This window comes from Chelonia mydas, chromosome 13, assembly GCF_015237465.2.
Source record: "Chelonia mydas isolate rCheMyd1 chromosome 13, rCheMyd1.pri.v2, whole genome shotgun sequence".
NCBI classification, from domain to species: Eukaryota; Metazoa; Chordata; order Testudines; family Cheloniidae; genus Chelonia; species Chelonia mydas.
Window position 1 is genome coordinate 1,756,229 of NC_051253.2, and position 19,558 is coordinate 1,775,786.

At 59.9% G+C, this 19,558-nt stretch overlaps 1 protein-coding gene across 9 annotated transcripts; it reads left to right on the forward strand.

Annotated features, from left to right (window-relative positions):
- Positions 1-3,211: 3,211 nt before the first annotated feature.
- On the forward strand, positions 3,212-15,569 carry CDK5RAP1 (CDK5 regulatory subunit associated protein 1). Of its 9 annotated transcripts, none has more exons than XM_043527059.1 (14): positions 3,212-3,368; positions 4,292-4,606; positions 6,182-6,285; positions 6,819-6,853; positions 8,613-8,713; positions 8,924-9,134; positions 9,867-9,987; positions 10,805-11,035; positions 11,294-11,391; positions 12,106-12,161; positions 12,571-12,701; positions 13,490-13,639; positions 14,300-14,440; positions 14,939-15,569. In XM_043527059.1, exons 2-14 carry the CDS (start codon positions 4,321-4,323, stop codon positions 15,017-15,019), a joined length of 1,746 nt encoding a protein of 581 aa, XP_043382994.1. In that variant the 5' UTR covers positions 3,212-3,368; positions 4,292-4,320; the 3' UTR covers positions 15,020-15,569. The 9 variants fall into 9 exon arrangements, with proteins under 9 accessions (XP_043382994.1, XP_037771676.1, XP_037771675.1 ...); XM_037915750.2 differs by lacking the exon at positions 3,212-3,368 and adding an exon at positions 3,427-3,747; XM_037915748.2 differs by lacking the exon at positions 12,106-12,161 and having other exon boundaries at positions 3,242-3,368.
- Positions 15,570-19,558: the final 3,989 nt, after the last annotated feature.

The following is a 19,558-nucleotide window of genomic DNA, read 5'->3' on the forward strand; positions in this document are numbered from 1 at the left end:
ATCTATTCAGGGGACACCATCACAGGGCCTAATCACACCAGCCACACTATCAGAGGCTCGTTCACCTGCACATCTACCAACGTGATATATGCCATCATGTGCCAGCAATGCCCCTCTGCCATGTACATTGGTCAAACTGGACAGTCTCTACGTAAAAGAATAAATGGACACAAATCAAACGTTAAGAATTATAACACTCATAAACCAGTCGGAGAACACTTCCATCTCTCTGGTCACTCGATTACAGACCTAAAAGTGGCAATTCTTCAACAAAAAAACTTCAAAAACAGACTCCAGCGAGAGATTGCTGAATTGGAATTAATTTGCAAACTGGATACAATTAACTTAGGCTTGAATAGAGACTGGGAATGGTTGAGTCGTTACACAAAGTAAAACTATTTCCCCATGTTTATCCCCCACCCCCACCCCCCACTGCTCCTTGGATGTTCCTGTTAACTGCTGGAAATGGCCCACCTTGATTATCACTACAAAAGTTCCCCCCCCCCCCACTCTCCTGCTGGTAATAGCTCATCTTAAGTGATCACTCTCCTTACAGTGTGTATGATAAACACCCATTTTTTCATGTTCTGTGTGTATATAAATCTCCCCACTGTATTTTCCACTGCATGCATCCGATGAAGTGAGCTGTAGCTCACGAAAGCTTATGCTCAAATAAATTGGTTAGTCTCTAAGGTGCCACAAGTCCTCCTGTTCTTTTCATGGATAAGTAACACATGGAAGCATTTACTGTATCTGTTGCTGTCTTTTTAATGCAGTGTAGCAGCTGGCAATGATGGGGGGTGGGAGAAGGAGAACCAGCACCATCTGACCTGCCAGCTCACTGCACATTTTGGAATGATGAGAAAACCCTGGGAAAAGGGCGCATTGGAATTGTGGGTTCCTCAGAACAGGGCTCCCAGCCCCGCATCTCCCCCGATCCACTTTTCGCTCCGACCAGCTGTAAGCTATTTATTCACGGTGCAACGTGCTCCAGTCGAAAGTATGTTAGAAAGAGGAACACACATTTTATTGTGTTGTTGGAAAATAAAACACTCTGATAAAGGCAGAGGTTGCGGAAGGGGTTTGTCATCTATTTCCGTGGCCCCTCAGCAGAATTTTTACTCAGCGGAAATACCTGACATAACAATAATACTTTACACTTACATGCCTCTCATATACACCATGCCAGCGTTTGCGTGTAACACACTAGCCAACTGGGAAATTTTCCGCTGCCTTCGGTGGGTTTTGCGTCTGGTCCAGAATGGCTTTCATCCAAGCAGCTGAAAGCTCCATTACACACAGTAATGAACAGAGCTGACTGAAAACATTCTGTCAAAAAACATTTTTTTCCAATGAAAAACAATGTTTTAACATCCAGGAAATTTTTGGGGGGAAACTATGAAATCCAACAAATTTTCTGTTTTCAGTAACGAAAAAGCAAGTGCATTTATTAATTCATTTATTGTTTAAAATGAAAATTTTTGATGATCAGGTTTTCAACAAAACCTAAAAAAAATTAAGACTTTTTATGAGAAGAAAAACAACAAAAATCATTTTCTTCAGAATTTGTCAAGGGAGGGGTGAATCATTGTCCAAGCAGTACGACTGATTCAGAAGGTCTGGGGGGTAGGCAGCCACCTTACAGGTGAGTAAACTGAGGCACAGAGTGGTTAAATCACATGCTCGGTTTTAGAGCAAAGCCAAAAATCAAACGCAGGAGTCCTGACTCTCAGACCCCTCCCCCACCTGCCAGGCAACACACAAATCTGTAGGAAATACTAACCCCACATTCAGTGGATATTTTTTCTTTAGTAGTTTGAACGCAGATTAACCTTCCCACCCACTGCTGAACTCTGGTGTTACATGGGTCGCTCAGAGCAGTCCCGAGACAGTAACTTCTGCCTGAGAGTCTCTTGAGGAGGGTAGGGACTGATTTCCCCAGCCCTGTTCTGTAATTCTCGGAGAGGATGGGGTTCAGGGAGCTGTTGGTGTAGGCAATGCTGGAGACCAGGGCCCTGTCTTCCCGCAAAGCAGCCCACACAGACCCCCCACTGCCAGAAGTATGCCGGGGAGGAAGAAGGATGCCCCTGCAGCCAGGCTGGTCCTGCAGGGCTTGAGGGAGCTTTGCCTGGCAGGCAGTGATGAAGGTGGGCACAGCCAGGGTGTCAGAGGCATGAAAAAGCCGACAGCAGACGAGCAGACCTTGCGTTGGAACGTCAGGCCCGCATGTCCCAGGCAGCGAGATGGTTTCCAGTGCGGCTGGCCAGGCTGCAGCCAGCGCTTAGAGGCAGGTTTCAGGGGCCCAGTTTGCTGGCGGTGGGATTCAGGCCATGGGGCCTGGAGGCAGGTGCTGTGGAGCTGAGATGGGTGAGGCGTGAACCCTGTGGAGGTCTGCGTCTGAACCACGGCAACGGCCCCCGCTGGCCCCACACTCCGATTCTCTGGCCCAGCTGCCGCGTGCTCCGGCCCACGGAGACATTTGGAAGCAACGGAGAGTCTTTGTGGGCAGGCTCGGCCTCTCTGGGAAAAGGCACCGAGAACACAGGGGCCTGGCACATCAACAAAGGGGCGCTGAGGAGCGTGGGAACTAGCCACAGCAAGAGGCAGGCCGGCCACTGGTTCCGGTCCCACCTCGGCTTCTGTACTGCCCAGGGGGATGGCTGTGAGCAGCAACGTGTGGACATACAAGAGGGAGACAAAGGCAAAGCACTCGGCTCTGCCAAACGGCCACTAGCCTGGGCAGAGAGCTGCGGGGTAGAGGGGCAAACACAGCAACTGGCAACTGCCAGGGTCAGGAACCAAATGGTGCCGCCCCCCTGCCCCCGGCTGCTTTCACCTGGACTCCAGTGATCCAGAACAGTCCCATTTCCAGCCGAGGGAGGTGACTCTCTGAGCAGAGCCGGTGGGAGAGGGACGGTGGAGCCACGAAGCGGGGAGGCGCCTGGTTCTTAGTGAGAACTGGGATCCCGGGAAGCAGGCGAGGCTGGGGTGACCAGATGCCCCGATTTTTAGGGTTTTTTAGGGACACTCCTGATATTTGGGGCTTTTTCTTATCTAGTCTCCTATTACCCCCACCCCGCTCTGATTTTTCACCCTTGCTGTCTGGTCACCCTAGGCGAGGCCCGCCTCCCTGACAGCCACCTCCCTTTCGACAGGGCCCCTGGGCCGGTGCTGGCCGTTTAGCACTGAATTAAGGATCATCTCACAACCCCACAGCGGGAACCCAGCCTGTGCGGAGGGCCCTGGCCTGCCGGGTGTTTGCGCCCCACGCTGCCCTGCGGGGGTGGTGTCTGGCGCTGGATGTTCACTCGGGGGGCCGTGCTGGGCCGGGGAAGCCCCAGTCTGGGGTCCGGGGACGGCCCGTTCGTGTGAGCAAGTGTCACTCCAGTGCCCGCCCAGGAGGGCGGAACCCCTGCGCCGGGCGCCCGGTTTCTGTTTCTGGGAAGGGCCGAGCGGGCCGGCGGCCGGGGGCGCGGGCTGAGTTTTCGGAACAGGGGCCGGGGCAGACCCCGAGCGAGGCGCCGGCCCCGAGAGCGGGTCCCAGCCGGGGAAAGCGGCCAGCGCCCCCCGCCGCCAGCGCGCTCGCTCCCAGGCGCCACCAGGCGGCCCCCGCGCCGGGCCCGGCGGAGCCGCGCGGGCCGGAACTGCGCTCGCCCGGCGGCCGCCCCGGAGCCCTTCGCGCAGCCACGAGCCGGGGCCGGCGGGCCGGGCGAGCCGGCAGCAGGGCGCGGAGCCGCCGCTGCCCAGGTGGGGAGCTCGGGGGCCTGGCCCCGGTTCGCCAGGGCGACGCAGCCCCAGGAACCCGGCCGGGCCCCGGGGGCGGGGCGGGTTCGGGGGGTGCCCCCAGGCTCGCTGCAGCCTTCCCGCCGCGCGCGCAGGGGGTGCGCCCCGCCCCGGGTTCCCTGCCTTGGCGTCGCCGGGGCCCGGCAGCTCGCCCCGGGCCCGGGAGAACCGGCGCCTGCCCTGGGCTGGGGGCGAGGCCAGCGGCCCCCCGGGACCCGACTGGCAAGGAGGCCTCCCCAGCACTCCCCCGCCCCCCCGGGAGCCCCCTCTCCGTTTGCGCCCCGGGGAAGCGCGTCTCTGCATCACTGGAAAGGGTGTCAGGCCCCGATTCTGCAGCGCGCTGCGCCTGGGCAGGGGCCCTGCAGCCCCACCGGGGCCGGGACGCGGGGGCAGGAGCGTAGCCCGTGTCCTGAAACCCGCAGGCCGGGGATTGCGCCCAGGCCATCGCAGGTGGCTGTCAGTGAGGCGGGGCTGGCTACTGAACGCCCGGCTCTCTGGCCTTTTGCAGGGTGCCTGGTCTCTCGCCCATCGGCCGCGATGCTCCAGCCCTTACGACGCGCGTTGGGAGCAGCTGGGACGTTCCCCGGGAGGCCCTTGTCCTGGGCCGCGCGGTCCGAGGGCCGAGCTCGCCTGTCCACCCGGGGCCCGGGCGAGCGGGACGGGGGCCTGGCGGACTTCAGCGCCCGGCTGGCAGCGGGGCCAACCCTGCAGCACTTCCTAAGAAACGCGTCCCCAGCTCAGGAAACTCGCCATCAGCCGGAGGAGCCGGAGGAGCCAGCGCCGTATCTCACCTCCAGCATCCTGGAGGAAGCCAGGAGGAAAGGTCAGTGTTACTGCCCTGTCTGCGCCCCTTCTCGGCCCCACTCACCCCTTTCCTCAGGGCTGCCTCACACCTGTTCGTTGCACCAGCTGTCTAGTTCTCCCGTGCGCCTGTCCCCACATCCTGGGCGTTGTGGCAGGCCGCGGTTGTGCCAGAGTCCAGCCGTCAGTGACCCAGAGCTAGGCTGTAATCGGGGGCTAGCGACTGTCGCCCTGCGAACCAGTGACCGATGGGCTAGCGTAATCAGTCCCGGGGCTAGGCAGCGCTGAGACTCGCTGGGAAGTGCCCAGCCAGGGGCTCTTCATGCTCATTTCTTTGTCTGAAATTAGGAAAATGTAACTGCCCTTTCCCCTGTGTCTTGGGGTGGGGCCGAGGAGCGGGGGATTGTTCACAGTGCCCGTCTCTTCCTGTTGGCTGGTCATTACAGGGGCGACCAGGCACCTCACGCAGCCCCCGCTAGGGAAGTAGGAGTGTTGGTGCACGTTTCATAGCACGTGCATAGTGGGCCTCTGTTCGCTACAGAGGGGCATCGCCGCTTACCAGAAGATGCCATCCAAAGAGTGTCGCTATTAGGATCCCAACAGTGCCGCGTGGTTAGGGAGCTGCAGAGTCTGGGCCCACGGCATGGGGGTGAGACGCTGTAGGGCCTGGGGCTGCCCAGTGCCAGTGGTGGGGAAGCGCTGGCAGCCCTGGCGTGGAAGGAGCCAGCTTGGAGGGTGAGGCGATTGGTGTGCTGTCTGCGTGAATCTGAGCCCAGGTGGGAGAGCAGCGGGTTGGCTGTGAGAGGCACAAGGCAGAGCCAAATGTGACAGACGGGCTGAGTGATGGGATCCCGTCTCCCTCGAGCATCTGGCCCCAGAAACTGCTGCCTCTGTGCAGCCAGCCACTTTACGCCTGTCAGTCAGGTGGAAGGGGCTCGTGTGTTCAGGGCTGCAGGTCCAGGCCCAGCTGGGGCCTGAGCACACGTGGCCAGTTTGTTACATCCTTGGCCTCCTCGCCATTCCAGCAGGATTTCCATCCTCACTAAGCCGCTGTCATTAGGCTACGTTGGCTCTCTGGGTTCATGCAGCACGCCCAGGTTAGGATACAACTTGTCTGAATCTTTCGGCAGACCACTGAGCGGGTTTGCCCAGTGGGTGAGTCTCCGAACGCCCCCTGCAATCAGCAGGGACAGGTGCAGCCTTGCTTTGCTTGCTCTGCGGGGTCAGGGGTCAGGATTTGGAGAGCTTATCATACAATACCAGGGTTGGAAGGGACCTCAGGAGGTCATCTAGTCCAACCCCCTGCTCAAAGCAGGACCAATCCCCAATTTTTGCCCCAGATCCCAAATGGCCCCCTCAAGGATTGAACTCACAACCCTGGGTTTAGCAGGCCAATGCTCAAACCACTGAGCTATCCCTCCCCTCAAGGAGGGAGTGCAATTAGCATGTAAGGCCCTCACCAGGGGGCCCATGCCACCAAGTATTAATAGCTGTCCCCAGCCTGAATGGCTACAGAACTTTGGAAAAGGAAACTGGAGCTGAACCCTCCCCTATCTGTCCCGGTCATGCCCGGGAGCTGCCTTCTGTTTAATTGCAGTGTATCTGGAGACCTATGGCTGCCAAATGAACGTTAATGACACCGAGATTGCCTGGGCCATCCTACAGAAGAGTGGCTACCTGAGGACACACCAGCTGGAGGAGGTATGGCACTGTGCTAGCTATCCTGACACCCAGGGTCTGCACAAGGACTTGCTATGGTGCTGCACCATGAACCCCTGGGGCCAAGTCTCCCAGCGTGGGTCGAGAAGCACTTTACATGAAGGGTCTGATCCTGCGAGATGCTGAGATACCCTCCGTGGGGTCTCCTCTGCAGACCACCCTGCCGGTTCAAGTGCTAACTCTGTGGGAAGCCCTGCTCGGCAGCGGGAATGGAACCATGGGCTGGGCACAATAATAAAGCTTGATTTATATTTTTTAACGGTTGCGTCTGCCCTGGCTGCGAAGGGGAGAGGGCCCAGTGTGAAGCAGGTGGCCGGGCTGTCGCTCATCCATTCAGTGGAGCACGCTGCCTGTTTTCCGTTATGCTTTTTCTCCGCTCTGTTTCCTGGATCCCTGGGTGGAGTCGTAGCAATCGCTGACCTAGCTGGTAGCTGTGATGCTGGTGGTGCCTGGGTTCCAGCTTGCGTGGAGACCTGATCTTCCTTCTCTCATTTCTGCTGTCTTCTCCACTGTAGGCGGACGTGATTCTCCTGGTCACCTGCTCTGTCAGGTAAGGAACTTTGCTTTCTTAGAAAGGGTTATTTGGAAACCGTGGAGAGTGAATGTCCCCGAGTGTCGGAGATCAGAGCCAGGAGCTTGGAGACCTGGAACTGCCCAGTAGACACCTAAAGAGCTGGACTGACCTTATTACAGTGCTAGCCTTGCGGCACGTCAGCATTCCCCGTCGTGGTCAACCTGGTCTCTGCTGTCGCGCAGGCCCGAAGTGAACATGAAATGGCAGGAGAGAGATCACTTCATCATTGCCTGTTAGGTTCACTCCCTCTGGGGCACCTGGCATTGGCCAGTGTTGGCAGACAGGATGCTGGGCTGGATGGACCCTTGGTCTGACCCAGCCTGGCCGCTCTTATGTTCGTAACATAACGGGTGTTCCTGTGACGACTGCCATCCTGGCTGACACGCTGGCGACTGAACCAAGGAGCTCCCGAGCTAGAAGTCGAGTTGCTACAGTCTGAGCTAAAGAGAGAAGGTTCTGTAGGTGGGACCTGTGACAACTCTTCTCCTCTGCCAGTCAGTAATGAGAGCGCCCCACAACACACACTCACCAGCAGAGACACTTAAAGCAGCCTTCTACAGAAGGAAGCCACTTTCTTTTTACTACTTAATCTGCATCTGTTTTTGCTTCTCTGCTTCTCGCCTCTTTTCTCCATCTCCTCCTCTCGTCACAATAGCTCGTGGGATGTAATCCAGTGCTTGTGGTAAAATTGCATGGGGTTTCTGAAAGCATCGCAGAATGCTGATTGTCAGCTGGGGTGCAGTTTGTGTCACCAGTAAAGTCCGATTTTTCCTCTAAAAGACCTCAGTCTCGCTGATTCAGAAGAATTTCCGCCGTGTCGCTGCGGCCTACTGGCAATGCCTGTGCAAGCAAACAGAACAGCACGTGGTGATGCGGTGCCGAAATAATGCCGTCTGTGCGCTGTAACAGTGCCCTCCCTGCGCAACGGGCCCAGGCCATGGTACTCTGTCCCTACAAGTATCCTCCTTCATTTTCGTGGGGTCAGAATGGGGAAAAATTGGAAAGGGTTCTGGAAAGAACAACAAGAAGAGTCTGGGGTCTGGAAAACAGGCCTTCTAATGAGTGATTTAAGAAGCTCCTCAGTTTATTTATTGTACCCAAGAGGGGGTGCGGGGTGCTTTCGTCGTGGTACGTCCCACGTAACCCGCATGGAGAAGCGGTTTCTGATAGCAGATGGCTCTCTAATCTAGCAAAACAAAACCTCATGAGTTTCAACGGTTGGAAGATGAAGCTGGACACATTCGGCCTAGAGAGATGGTGCAGGCTTTTACCAGGGGTACGGGATTAACCATCAGAACAACTGACCTGGGCGTGTGCTGGGGTCTCGGTCTCTCGCATGCCCTAAGTCAGGACTGGGTATTTGCCCAGGAGATCTGTTCCAGCTCAAGCGCATGCTGCAGTCTGGATGCCAAGGGCACAGGTGAGGTTCTCTGTCCCATGTGACAGGCCAGCTAATCGCAAGGGTCCCTCTGGCCTAATCTAGGGCTCCGGGGTGTGATTACAGTGGACGAAGTTCAGGGTCCAGGCTGCGGAGATGGGGGCTGAGCTCTTTCCCTGGCCGTGTCACACACGTGGGTATGTCACTCGGCAGCCAGGTGCCTTGTCTGTGGAAGGAGGCTGATAACCTTCCCTGCCTATAGTTCCCAGTGTTCAACCAGTGCCTGGGGCCTGTGGCCGGATGGGGCCTGGGAAGAGCCGTAGGCGTCACTGACTGCCGTTTCTCATGGCTCCCCAGGGAGAAGGCTGAGCAGGCGATCTGGAACCGCCTGCGGCACCTCACGGCTCTGAAATCCAAGCGGCTGCGGTCCCAGGCACCTCTCCGCATCGGGATTCTAGGTACGTGGCCGTATGTACAGCGTTCCCGCGTGGCCACGGCAAGGGGTGGGTGGGGGTTACATCCACTGTCGAGGGGACAAAAAGCTACATCCCAGGACGCTGGCTTCATGGGGCACGGAGCCTTCTCTGACGGGGAAGAGCCGGCTGTGGGGGGCGGGGGGTGTGAGGGTGAGGGGCCTCTCGACACTGACCATTCTCCTCTGGCTGCAGGCTGCATGGCTGAGAGGCTGAGGGAGGAGATCCTGCACAGGGAGAAGCTGGTGGATATCGTGGCAGGCCCTGATGCTTACCGTGACCTGCCCCGGCTGCTGACTGTGGCTGAATCGGGCCAGCAGGCTGCCAACGTCCTGCTCTCCTTAGACGAGACGTATGCAGATGTCCTGCCTGTCCAGACCAGCCCGGATGCCACCTCTGCGTTTGTGTAAGAGCCGAGGAGTCTCTCTCTCCCACCTGCCCTGCTCTGCAGGGCTCTGATTTCGGAGGGTCGTGGGGAAACAGACGTGAGAGATGGCAGAGACCTGTCAGCTGGTGTCTGTACCGTGCTCGTCCCTGGCGACGCGGACCCAGGCCATCACCCAGCTGATGCAAGCCGGTTGTACAGTCACTCCTGCTTTATCCCCGGTGATCGGACTCCCACCCGCCCTGGTGAGGCTGCCCGACAGTTCTGATTGTCAGGGAGCTTTTCCAAATAGCCGGCCTTGGTTTCCCTTCCAGTGCTTCGTCCCACTACCCCAGCACCACTCCAGGCGATTCCCCTGCCTCTGATATTTGCACTTCTCCCAGGTGGGCGGCTGCCTCACCCTCCCTGCCTGGTCCTGGGCACCCAAGTTGTGCGTATTTTATCCGGCCTTGTACATCGCTCCTTCCAGGGCAGCGCCCCCCTCCCCCCCCCCGGTTGCTTTTCTTCCCGTTGGCGCGTTCCTTTCTGATACGGATCCGCCCAGCTGTGAAGCCACGTCCTAGGTGTGGATGTGCCGTCGGGGTACAGACAGGGGTGGTTACCACCCTGCCCTGGGAGGGAGGGAGGAAGACATGGGCACCTCCCACGTGGGGCAGGTTCGCCCAGAGGCAGTGGGTCCGTGTGGTGAGCGTGCTCAGCCAGTGGCTTTCCTAGCGTGACCGGCGCCCGTTCTTTGGCGTGTCCCCTCCGCAGATCGATCATGCGCGGCTGTGACAACATGTGTAGCTACTGCATTGTCCCCTTCACCCGCGGCCGCGAGAGGAGCCGGCCCGTGGCCTCCATCCTGCGGGAAGTGCAGATGCTGTCTGATCAGGTGCGCTGCCCTTTGCACCCCCCCGGCCCAGCCCCGGGGCAGTGGGAGCTCTTGGGGCAGGCTGCTTGGCAGCGCTGATCTTTGCGCCAGCAGCCCCAAGCGCCGCACTGAGCCAAGCCCCCGGAGGCGTGTGGTGATCAGCCCCGCTCGGGGATCAGTGGGGAGTGCTCGCTGGGGCTGGTTCTTTAGATAAACATAGAGCCATGGCTCTCCCTACGGGACAGCGCAGAAGGGAGTGACCAAAGGCTGTTCCCTGTCCCCCCTACAGGGCGGGGCCCTTGGGCCCGGGCAGTGAGAGGGGGGCTGGCTGCAGAGCAGAGGATCTGGGACCAGCTGGCTCAGGGAGTTGTGCTGTGATGGGGTACGGAGGCAGTCACCTCTTCAAATCCAGCCCAGGCCGGTGGCGCCCCCAAATCCTTCCCATCTGTTCGATGGCCCATGGGAACAGGTTGGATGGTCCCAGGCTTGTTCCGGGTGCAGAGGCGTCTACGTCACAAAACCTCCCTCCCGGTCTGTGCTCCTGTAGGCTGGATGGTCTCGGCCGAGAGGCCAAGGCTTGACAAGGCCGTGGAGAGGGAGCTGCCCCTTGGCCCTCGAGGGCATCACGCCGGCAGGGCGGTGAGCTCGTCCTGCTGCTCCTAGGGCTCGGGGGGGTCTGTGCGTGAAGTGCAGGCGTCGGCCCCCGCCCCTTCCCACCAGCGCACCAAACCTGCCCCCTTGGCGATGGCTCTGCAAAGCTGGGGTTTTTCCAGAGGCTTGTCTTGGTTTGCTGGCTAGGCTTATATTTCCCTTTTGACTCGTCTTGACGGCTCCACAGGGGGTGAAAGAAGTGACCCTCCTGGGTCAAAACGTCAATAGCTTCCGAGACACCTCCGAGGTCCAGTTCCGCTCGGCAGCCGCGCCTGGCCTGAGCCGCGGCTTTAGCACCATCTACAAGGCTAAAGAGGGGGGCTTGCGCTTCACACATCTGCTGGATCAGGTCTCCAGAGTCGACCCGGAAATGCGGATCCGCTTCACCTCCCCGCACCCCAAGGACTTTCCTGACGAGGTGCGTGTGAAGGGACTGCCCGGATCCCTCCCTGTGGAGCACACAGCCGCGGGATTTCACCTCCTCGCCATGGGAGCTGCAGCTCCCCTCAAAAGGAGCCAGGCTGAGATCATCCCCAGCGGCTGATGCCGAGCGGGAGCTGTGTCTTTGCAATTGCTGTTTGCTCCCCTCGCTTAGGGAGGTTGTTCCCTTTATCTGGGCCAGAGCCGTGCGCAGCTGGGCAGCTCTGTGACCACCCGTCCGCTCTCCTCTCGGCAGGTCCTGCAACTCATCCAGGAGAGGCACAACATCTGCAAACAGCTCCACCTCCCGGCCCAGAGCGGGAGCTCCCGAATCCTGGAGGCCATGAGGCGAGGGTGAGTCTGACTGAGGGGACGTGTTCCCCTCCTGGCTGCGCTGCAGCCTGCCCCTCGGCTCGGGGATGGGGGAGCGGGAGCCTTCCAGGGCCGCCGTCTCTGCCAGACGGAGCTTGAGGAGCCGCACGCTCCTCAGACATGGCTGTTGGCGTGTGTAATGACTGTGCGTTGGCCAGGCAGGCGTGGGATGGCAGCAAAGGCTAGTTCAGAGGCCCGGGGGAACATTTTGCCTGTCAGTTTAACGACCCCCCCCCCCCCCGACGTTTTGGTGGGGGGGGGATTCCGGCAGCGCCTCTCCAGCTCTGTCTGAGTCTCAGTCCTGACGTGGCGAACGCGCCTTGCAGTCACGCCTCTCCAAGCAGTGCTCACTTCCGTCGGCCAAATTTCGTTCCATGCCCTTTTGGTTCTGCCTCAGCACCTCCCCTCGCAGTGTTTGCAAAGGCAGGTGCCCCCCTCTGTGTGGCCCCCAGGCGATTGCAGGGCTGTGGTCGTGTTGCCTTGAGCTTTGTCATGGGCGTGTCGCCCGCCTGGCCCAGTGCGGCAGGGAGGGAGATGGAGGAGACGCAATCACCCGCTCCATTCCTCTTGAGCTTCGGGTCCAGCCAGAGGAATCCCCGGGTTTGGGGGAGACCCTGCAGATGCGGCTTTTGTTTCCTGTCTCCCTGATGACATCAGAGCTTCATAACCAACCCGTCCTTGTGCGTTTCCTGACAGCTACACAAGAGAAGCGTATTTAGAGCTCATACAGCATGTGCGGGATTCCATACCAGGTAGGGGTTTCCTTTCGCCTGGACCTGACCTGTCTGTGTCTCACTTTCCCTGCTAGAATCCCTCGCTCATCCTCACACATGGGCAGCAATGCTGGGATTGGCTAGATGAGGGTTTGGGCTTTGCATTTGAAGGGGCCCACGGGAAGAACCAGGATGTTCCTCCAAACGAAACGAGATCAGCGGGGTGGCCTGCCCGACCCTCACCCTCTCCTCATAGCAGTGACTGTGCTCCCAAAGCCAGCCCCTGGCCTCGCTCTGTCCTTATGCATGCTGGGAGAGGGTCCTGGCAGGTAGGGCTGATGGGGAATAAAGCTGCTCACAGCTGCCCTGGGTATTCCCCTCTTCTCTGTGCTTTGTGGGGCGAAGGGTCCACTCCCTGGCTGTGTAACCGTGTGCCTCTCGGTGCCAGGAGTGAGTCTCAGCAGCGATTTCATCGCTGGCTTCTGCGGCGAGACCGAGGGCGATCACCAGCAGACGCTGTCCTTGCTCAGGCAAGTCCGCTACAACGTGGGTTTCCTCTTTGCCTACAGCATGAGGCAGGTGAGTGCGGGGCCTGGGGGAGAAGCCTCGTTGTCCCTCGCGTGGTCATCCTGGTCCGTGTCAGCTCTCGCCTGTTTCCCCCTCCCTCCCCTCAAGCGAATGGCAGTGAGGGTGTTACTGAGCCCCAGTCTCTTGGACAGCACCGTGCACGTGAATGGCTTGTGTGCAGTCCCACTGTCAGCATCCGTGGGGCTGTGCTGCCCAAGTGAGGATGTTCCCAGCCCGCGGGGATTATGGCCGTGGAGCATGAGCTGATACAGTCCAGCTCAGCAAAGCAGCCCGTGGGGCAGCCTTTCCGGCAGCAATTTGTGCCCTTGCTCAGCGCAGTCCACGTGCGAAAGGCCATGTGAGCATCCAGGCTGCCAGCTGGGGGGGCTGATTTTGCAGCACAGTTTGCACCCCGGCATGAGGTGTGGCCCCCGAGCTGAGCCTCGGGGGCTGATCGCAGCACATTTGGCTTTGCTGGAGGGGAATTTTGCAGATGCAGTGCGTAGCCAGGTATCAGCCTGCTGCAGGTGGAACTGGTCGGCTTTTGGCAGAAGAGGCAGGAGGTCTTCCGGCGGCTGTCCCAGGAATGCCAGGTGGTGGGAAAGAAGGCGGGAGGTCGGCAGTGGCTGAAGAGGACAAAGGAAGATAAATCTCCTCCTCGGGGTGGGAGTTAACTGGCCACCTGTGCAAAGTTTGTCCTGGTTTGAATCGCATCTGAGCCCCGCTGGCTCAGACAGGACAGGGCTCCTACCCCTGGCGACCTGGCCGAGAAAGGGCTTTTAATCTGTTCATTGTTTCAGAAAACCCGGGCTTATCACCGGCTGCACGACGACGTGCCGGCCGAGGTGAAGCGAAGGCGGCTGGAGGAACTCATCTCCGTCTTCCGGGAGGAGGCCACCAGGGCGAACGGGGCCATGGTGGGCCGGTCGCAGCTCGTGCTGGTGGAGGGGGTGAGTGGAACTTTAACACCACGCTGGGTCTGCTTCCCACCCCCGGCCCAAGAGGCTCGGAAGCCATTTGACCTCCCCAGCACATACGCCCTCGAGTCCAGGGCCAGCGATACGTACCTAAAGAAGTGCCCTGCTCTCCAGAAGGGCAGAGCAAAGTATTTAGAAGCACCCATTAAAAATCAGGCCACTTTTCTGTAGGGATGTAACTCCATGCACTTGGTTTGGAAAATCTTGGCTTTGGGGAGGTCGTGAAATAGGACTTTTGGCAGGCTGCAGAAGAATTCTCTCAGGGTGTGGCTGCAGGGGATGCTTGTCAGGTGACAAGAGCCCAGACTGGAGGAGTTGGTATAATATGTCTGTCCGTTGGATGCGTTACAGACAGATGTGAAGACAGCGTCCCTGCCCTGAAGAGCTGACAGTCCTGCTGGGGGTGGGGTTTAGACATGTCTCAAGTTGGGCACCCACAATCAGTGGAGGCTTTCTGGCTGCCTCGTCCTCGGTGTCCCTCTCCCAGCACAGCTGCTGCAGCCAGAGCTCTTGCTTAACGACACGGAAGGTGGATTTCAGTACTGGCCGCAGCGCTCAACCCCCCGGGCAGCAGAGTCCAGCCGTGCGTCGAGGCTGATGCTGTGCAGATAACGCTCCCTGTCCCCCTCCCAGCCCAGCAAGCGCTCGGCCGCCCAGCTGTGCGGTCGGAACGACGGAAACATCAGAGTGGTCTTCCCCGACACGGAGATGGAGGACGGCACTGGCTCAGGGGCTCTGGTCAGAGCCCAGCCAGGGGACTATGTGCTGGTGAAGGTGAGGCTCGTGTGGCTCTCGTTTCCAGGCGGGAGCCGGCGTTCAGGGGGGTGGTTTTCAAAGGGCCAGGGCCAGCTCTCCCTTTTTGCGTGTGCTTTTTTGTGCTTGCAAACCAAGAGTGAGCACAAAGCTGAGCAGACGAGCTGCACTGCCGCCTGGGGGGTGCTGGGGGTTCCCTCTCCCAGGGATTCTGGCATGGCTGGGAGCGCCCGCCACTGCGAGTGCTGCTGCCCGGCTCCCTGCGGTGCCTGGCGGGGTGAGGCTGGGAGTTCACACACGGCCCGTGCACTGTTCATTCCTGCCAGCTCCAGGGCTGGGACTCCAGCAGACGTCCTCCTTCAGCACTCCCTGTCGTAAATCTGTCTCGGACCAGCAGAGCTGGGGCATTGCCCTGCCCCACACAGCCGGCTCCCCTGACCTGCTCCCTACTGCAAGGGGGGGCCGTCCCTCCCCCGCTCCCAGCTCGTCTAACGACCCTCCCATGCCGCTGCCTTTCAGATTACCTCCGCCAGCTCCCAGACGCTGAAGGGAGTTCTGCTTCGCCGCACCACCCTCAGAGAATCGGCACCGCGCTGCTGACACCGCACGGCGCACAAGGGGCAAGCGACGCCTCCCCGGGGAGCACGGGCCGGATGGGCGTGGTGTTAACGCCCAGAGATGCCCTCTCAGCTGGAGCCGTGCAAACTCCTGAGCAAAAGGCGACGGACACGTGCGCACGCGCCCGCCCTGGGCAGAGCTGCTTGGAGTCCTTCGAGAATCGCCACAGCCAGGAAGTGTTTTGTTCCTGCTTTTCATTTGCTGTCTTGGCTGCGCCTCCTTGGGCTTGGAGGCAGCTCACACACCACACCCCACTCCACCATCCGACTGGGCAATTTCACGGGAGTGCGGAGGCAGCCAGAGCCGCTTAGCTGGGAGATTATTCCCAGCAATCTGTGCCCAAGGAATTGTTAACATCCATCGGAATCCCAGATTGACTTGGGAATTCCTCGCTGGTTAATCCGCTGGTTTGTGGGGCAGAGCAGGGTTTTGAAATCAAATCGATACCTGTACCTATTAGGTGGGGCTGCAGTGGGTCACAGGACATAATGACCAGAATGTGAGGACATTGATAAAAGATTCACACCGCCTATGAAATGTGTTGTGTTTTTAATTCTGTGGCAAGCTAAAAACTGTAGCGAACTTTGTATGGAAAATTCAACAGCTCATCTCCCTGTAAAGTAGGAAGGAATCGACCCTATAACTGGGCCCCACCTGAGAGCCCCAAGCTGGGCTGCAGGGAATTCAGAGCTCCGCGTCCCTGAGCTGGAGCCTGCACCGTGCCGGAGTGTGGAATCACCTTGACAGGGCCGTGGAAGGGTGAGCGAGGGGCAGAGCCTCCACAGCTTCACTGGCCATGGGGCTAGGTCTGTGGTGGATCCCAGGGCCTGACCCACAGATGCTGCCAGCTGGAGGATGGGGAAATAATCTTCCTTCTCCCTCCAAATAATTGAGACGCAAATCACAGAGGGGAATGTCCCAGAGTCCGTCCCGGGTTCCTGCCCCCACGTTCTCTCCGCAGAAAGGGGCGGCCATGCCCCAGCTTCCAAACTCGGGGGGAGCAGCAGCAGTTTCCTCTCAGGGTTCTCAGGTTCTCTGCTCGCTGCATCAGCGATGGGCAGCACGTTTCTAAACAAACACCCCCCTCTCTCAACGAACCAAAACATGTTCTTTGCCTCATTTCCTCAGTGAAAGAGGAGGCAGACGGGCTGCCCTGAGAATTGGGAATTTCTCAGCACCAAGATACGAAGGCGCAGTCCCTTCCATTGTGTCTGGTGCCGACTTTTCCTCTTGTGTGCACTGCAAAGTGGCAGAAGAGAAGTCACTGGTGCAGTGCAGACATTGTGCTTTCCCACCCTTAGAACAACCCACTAGGGCTGCTCGTCATGGGAGGGGATTGAACCCTCCTTTCCATGCAGGCTATGGCCTTTCCCCTCGGAGCGGAAGCACCTGCTCCCATGGCACTGAGCGCTCCCACAAGGAGCGAGCCAGCCAGCAAGGTGCTGTCTCCCCGTCACGCTGGACGCTGAGGTTCTTTGGCTGCAACTACATGAAGAGGGGAAGGGTGAAGAGGGGGTGAGCTGGGTGTATGTCGTCTCTCCGCCCGCAGACGCTCAGCTCAGCGCCCGGCTTGGGTGCTTAGTGTCAAAGGCCTGGTGAGTGAATGACCTTTGGGGCTTTAAAGCATTTAGGAGGCTTCCACGGTGACCTTGGCAGCTGAGTCGGGCAGCACTGCCCAGAGCAGCTGTTTCACCAGGCGCGGTTTGGGGTGTGTGACGGGAGCTCGGTATTCCTGGTAGCGGGTTTGCACGTTTCCTTCAGCTGTAACACCCATACCCTGTCGCGTGTCGCTTCCCAGCAGCGAGAGCAGGCCGTAGGCTGCCGTCCCAGTGCACTAGGCTCCCCCAGAGACTGGATCGTGGCCAACAAGTGATCTCAGTGCTTGCAACAGCCACGGGTATCGGGAGCCGGCGGCCAGCGGCCTGCGGGGCTTCGAACACTGGGGTGGCGATTGCGGTGGCGGGGCTCAGTGTCGCCGTCAGGCGTACTTCAGGGGGGCCGACTCGGACGCACAGAGCAGAGCCAGGCCGGGAACAGACGGCCTGGTGTGCCGCACAGCTGGGGTGAGAACAAGGCCGGTGAAAAGGAGGGACAGAGGCGGTGGAGAGCTGGAGCCGGTTCGCGCGACCCGGTGGTTAGAACCGGTTGTTAACTCGCTTCCCTGCAGGGGGCGCTGAGGCTTTGCTGGGCTCCGGCCGGGAAGTGATGTAATTCCTCCTCCGGCCGCCGGGGGCGCTGCGCTCCGGGAGCCACGTGGGCTGCCGCCTGGCCCTGGCCACGAGTCCTGGTGCTGCGGCTGCTCCCCTGGCCCCGGGGCTCCCGCTGCTGCCGGGTGGGTCCCCGGCTGCTCCGAGCCGCTCTGCCCACAGCCAGCCCTGCACCCCCTGCCTGCAGCCAGCCCCGCACCCCCTGCCCTGCCTGCAGACAGCCCTGCACCTCCTGCAGCCAGCCCTGCACCCCCTGCCCGCAGCCAGCTCCTGCACCGCCTGCAGCCACCCCCTGCACCCCCTGCCTGCAGCAAGCCCCGCACCCCCTGCCCTGCCCACAGCCAGCCCTGCCCCCCCTACAGCCAGCCCCTGCACCCCCTGCCTGCAGCCACCCCCACACCCCCTGCCTGCAGCCACCCCCTGCCCTGCCCGCAGCCAGCCCCTGCCTGCAGCCACCCCCGCACCCACTGCCTGCAGCCACCCCCTGCACCCCCTGCTTGCAGCCACTCCCTGCACCCCCTGCCTGCAGCCACCCCCTCACCCCCTGCCTCCAGCCACCCCCTGCCCTGCCCGCAGCCAGCCCCTGTCTCCAGCCACCCCTGCACCTCCTGCCCGCAGCCAGCCCGTCTCCAGCCACCCCCTGCACCCCTGCCCCGTATCCAGCCACCCCCACACCCCCTGCTTGCAGCCAGCCCCTGCCTCCAGCCACCCCCTCACCCCCTGTCCTGCCCGCACCAGCCCCACACCCACTGCCTCCAGCTAGCCCTGCCCCACGCCCCTGTCTGCAGCTGGCCCCACGTCCACTGGTGTCCTGCAGTTCCCAGGGCAGTAACCCTGCACACCTGCTTCAAGGAGGGGGGCAGGGAGCAGCTGGGACCCACATGTGTACACCCTAGGGTGACCAGACAGCAAGTGTGAAAAATCAGGACAGGGGTGGGGGGTAATAGGAGCTTATATAAGAAAAAGACCCCAAAATCGGGACATCTGGTCCCCCTAGCACACCCCCAGGGAGTGGCAGGGCCCACACATGGGAAACGGAGCTCATTTCTAGCTCAGGCCCATCTTTTTAAAAAAGAGCTTTCGGCAGAGTTAACACACACCTGTATTTTCCCGGACAGGTCAGGCTTTTTGGTTCTTAAATCGCCGTCCGGGAGGAATTTTTAAATTTTAAAAATTCCTCCTGGGAACATACGGACGTATGGTAACCTTGTGGGTACAAAAAATACATACTGGGGCACATCCCTTACATCAGAACTTTTTATAGGGAACGGGTTGTTAAGATTTTGGCAGCTCATCACTGGATAGAGGACAAGACCCTCGCCCCCGTACTCACACCAAGGGACAGCGAAGATACTTGTCTCTTCCGCCAATGGTAACTTCTGACACATCTGAGCTGGAGGGCGGACAAGCCATAACCAGCATTATCTGACGCGAGGGAGGTTCAGGTTACATGTTAGGAGAAACTTTCTAACTTCGAGGGCGGTTAAACTCTGGAATTGGCTTCCAAGGGAGGTTGTGGAATCCCGTCACTGAAAGTTTTTCAGAACAGTTGGACAAACACCTGTCCGGGATGGTCTAGGTCAGCAGTTCTCAACCAGCGGTCCGGCTGAAGCCCAGAATCCGCTCGCCAGTGTCCCCCCCCCGGCCCCGAGAGTTGAAGCTGTGATCCCCAGGCCCCATGTGCGGCTGAAGCCCGGAGCCCAGGGGCAGAGTTGAGGGGCACAGGGCTGTTGCTCCCCACCCCCCCCAAAATTGCAATGCAAGAACAGGATAGTACTGGGGACAGCTCTGGGGCTGGCAGCCCTCTGAGAACAGGGACCACAGAGGAGCCCTCTGGGCACACAGCCCCCAGCTACCCCCTGCCTGCACCCTGAGCTACACACCCTGCCCGCACACAGCCCCTAGCTACCCCCACAGCTATCCCCCGCCCCGCACACAGCCCCCAGCTACCCCCAGAGCTATCCCCCTGCCCGCACGCAGCCCCCAGGTACCCCCACAGCTATCCCCCTGCCCGCACGCAGCCCCCCAGCTACCCCCACAGCTATCCCCCTGCCCGCACGCAGCCCCCAGCTACCCCCACAGCTATCCCCCTGCCCGCACGCAGCCCCCAGCTACCCCCAGAGCTACCCCCTGCCCGCACGCAGCCCCCAGCTACCCCCAGAGCGATCCCCCTGCCCGCACGCAGCCCCCAGCTACCCCCACAGCTATCCCCCTGCCCGCACGCAGCCCCCAGCTACCCCCAAAGCGATCCCCCTGCCCGCACGCAGCCCCCAGCTACCCCCAGAGCTACCCCCTCCCCGCACGCAGCCCCCAG

Bases quoted from the DNA above. Each gene is read 5' to 3' on its own strand.
- CDK5RAP1 (XM_037915748.2), top strand. From the start codon at position 4,321: ATGCTCCAGCCCTTACGACGCGCGTTGGGAGCAGCTGGGACGTTCCCC. The intron at 6,286-6,818 runs GTATGGCACTGT...TCTCCACTGTAG, and splicing joins GGACACACCAGCTGGAGGAG to GCGGACGTGATTCTCCTGGT. The intron at 9,135-9,866 runs GTAAGAGCCGAG...TCCCCTCCGCAG, and splicing joins GATGCCACCTCTGCGTTTGT to ATCGATCATGCGCGGCTGTG.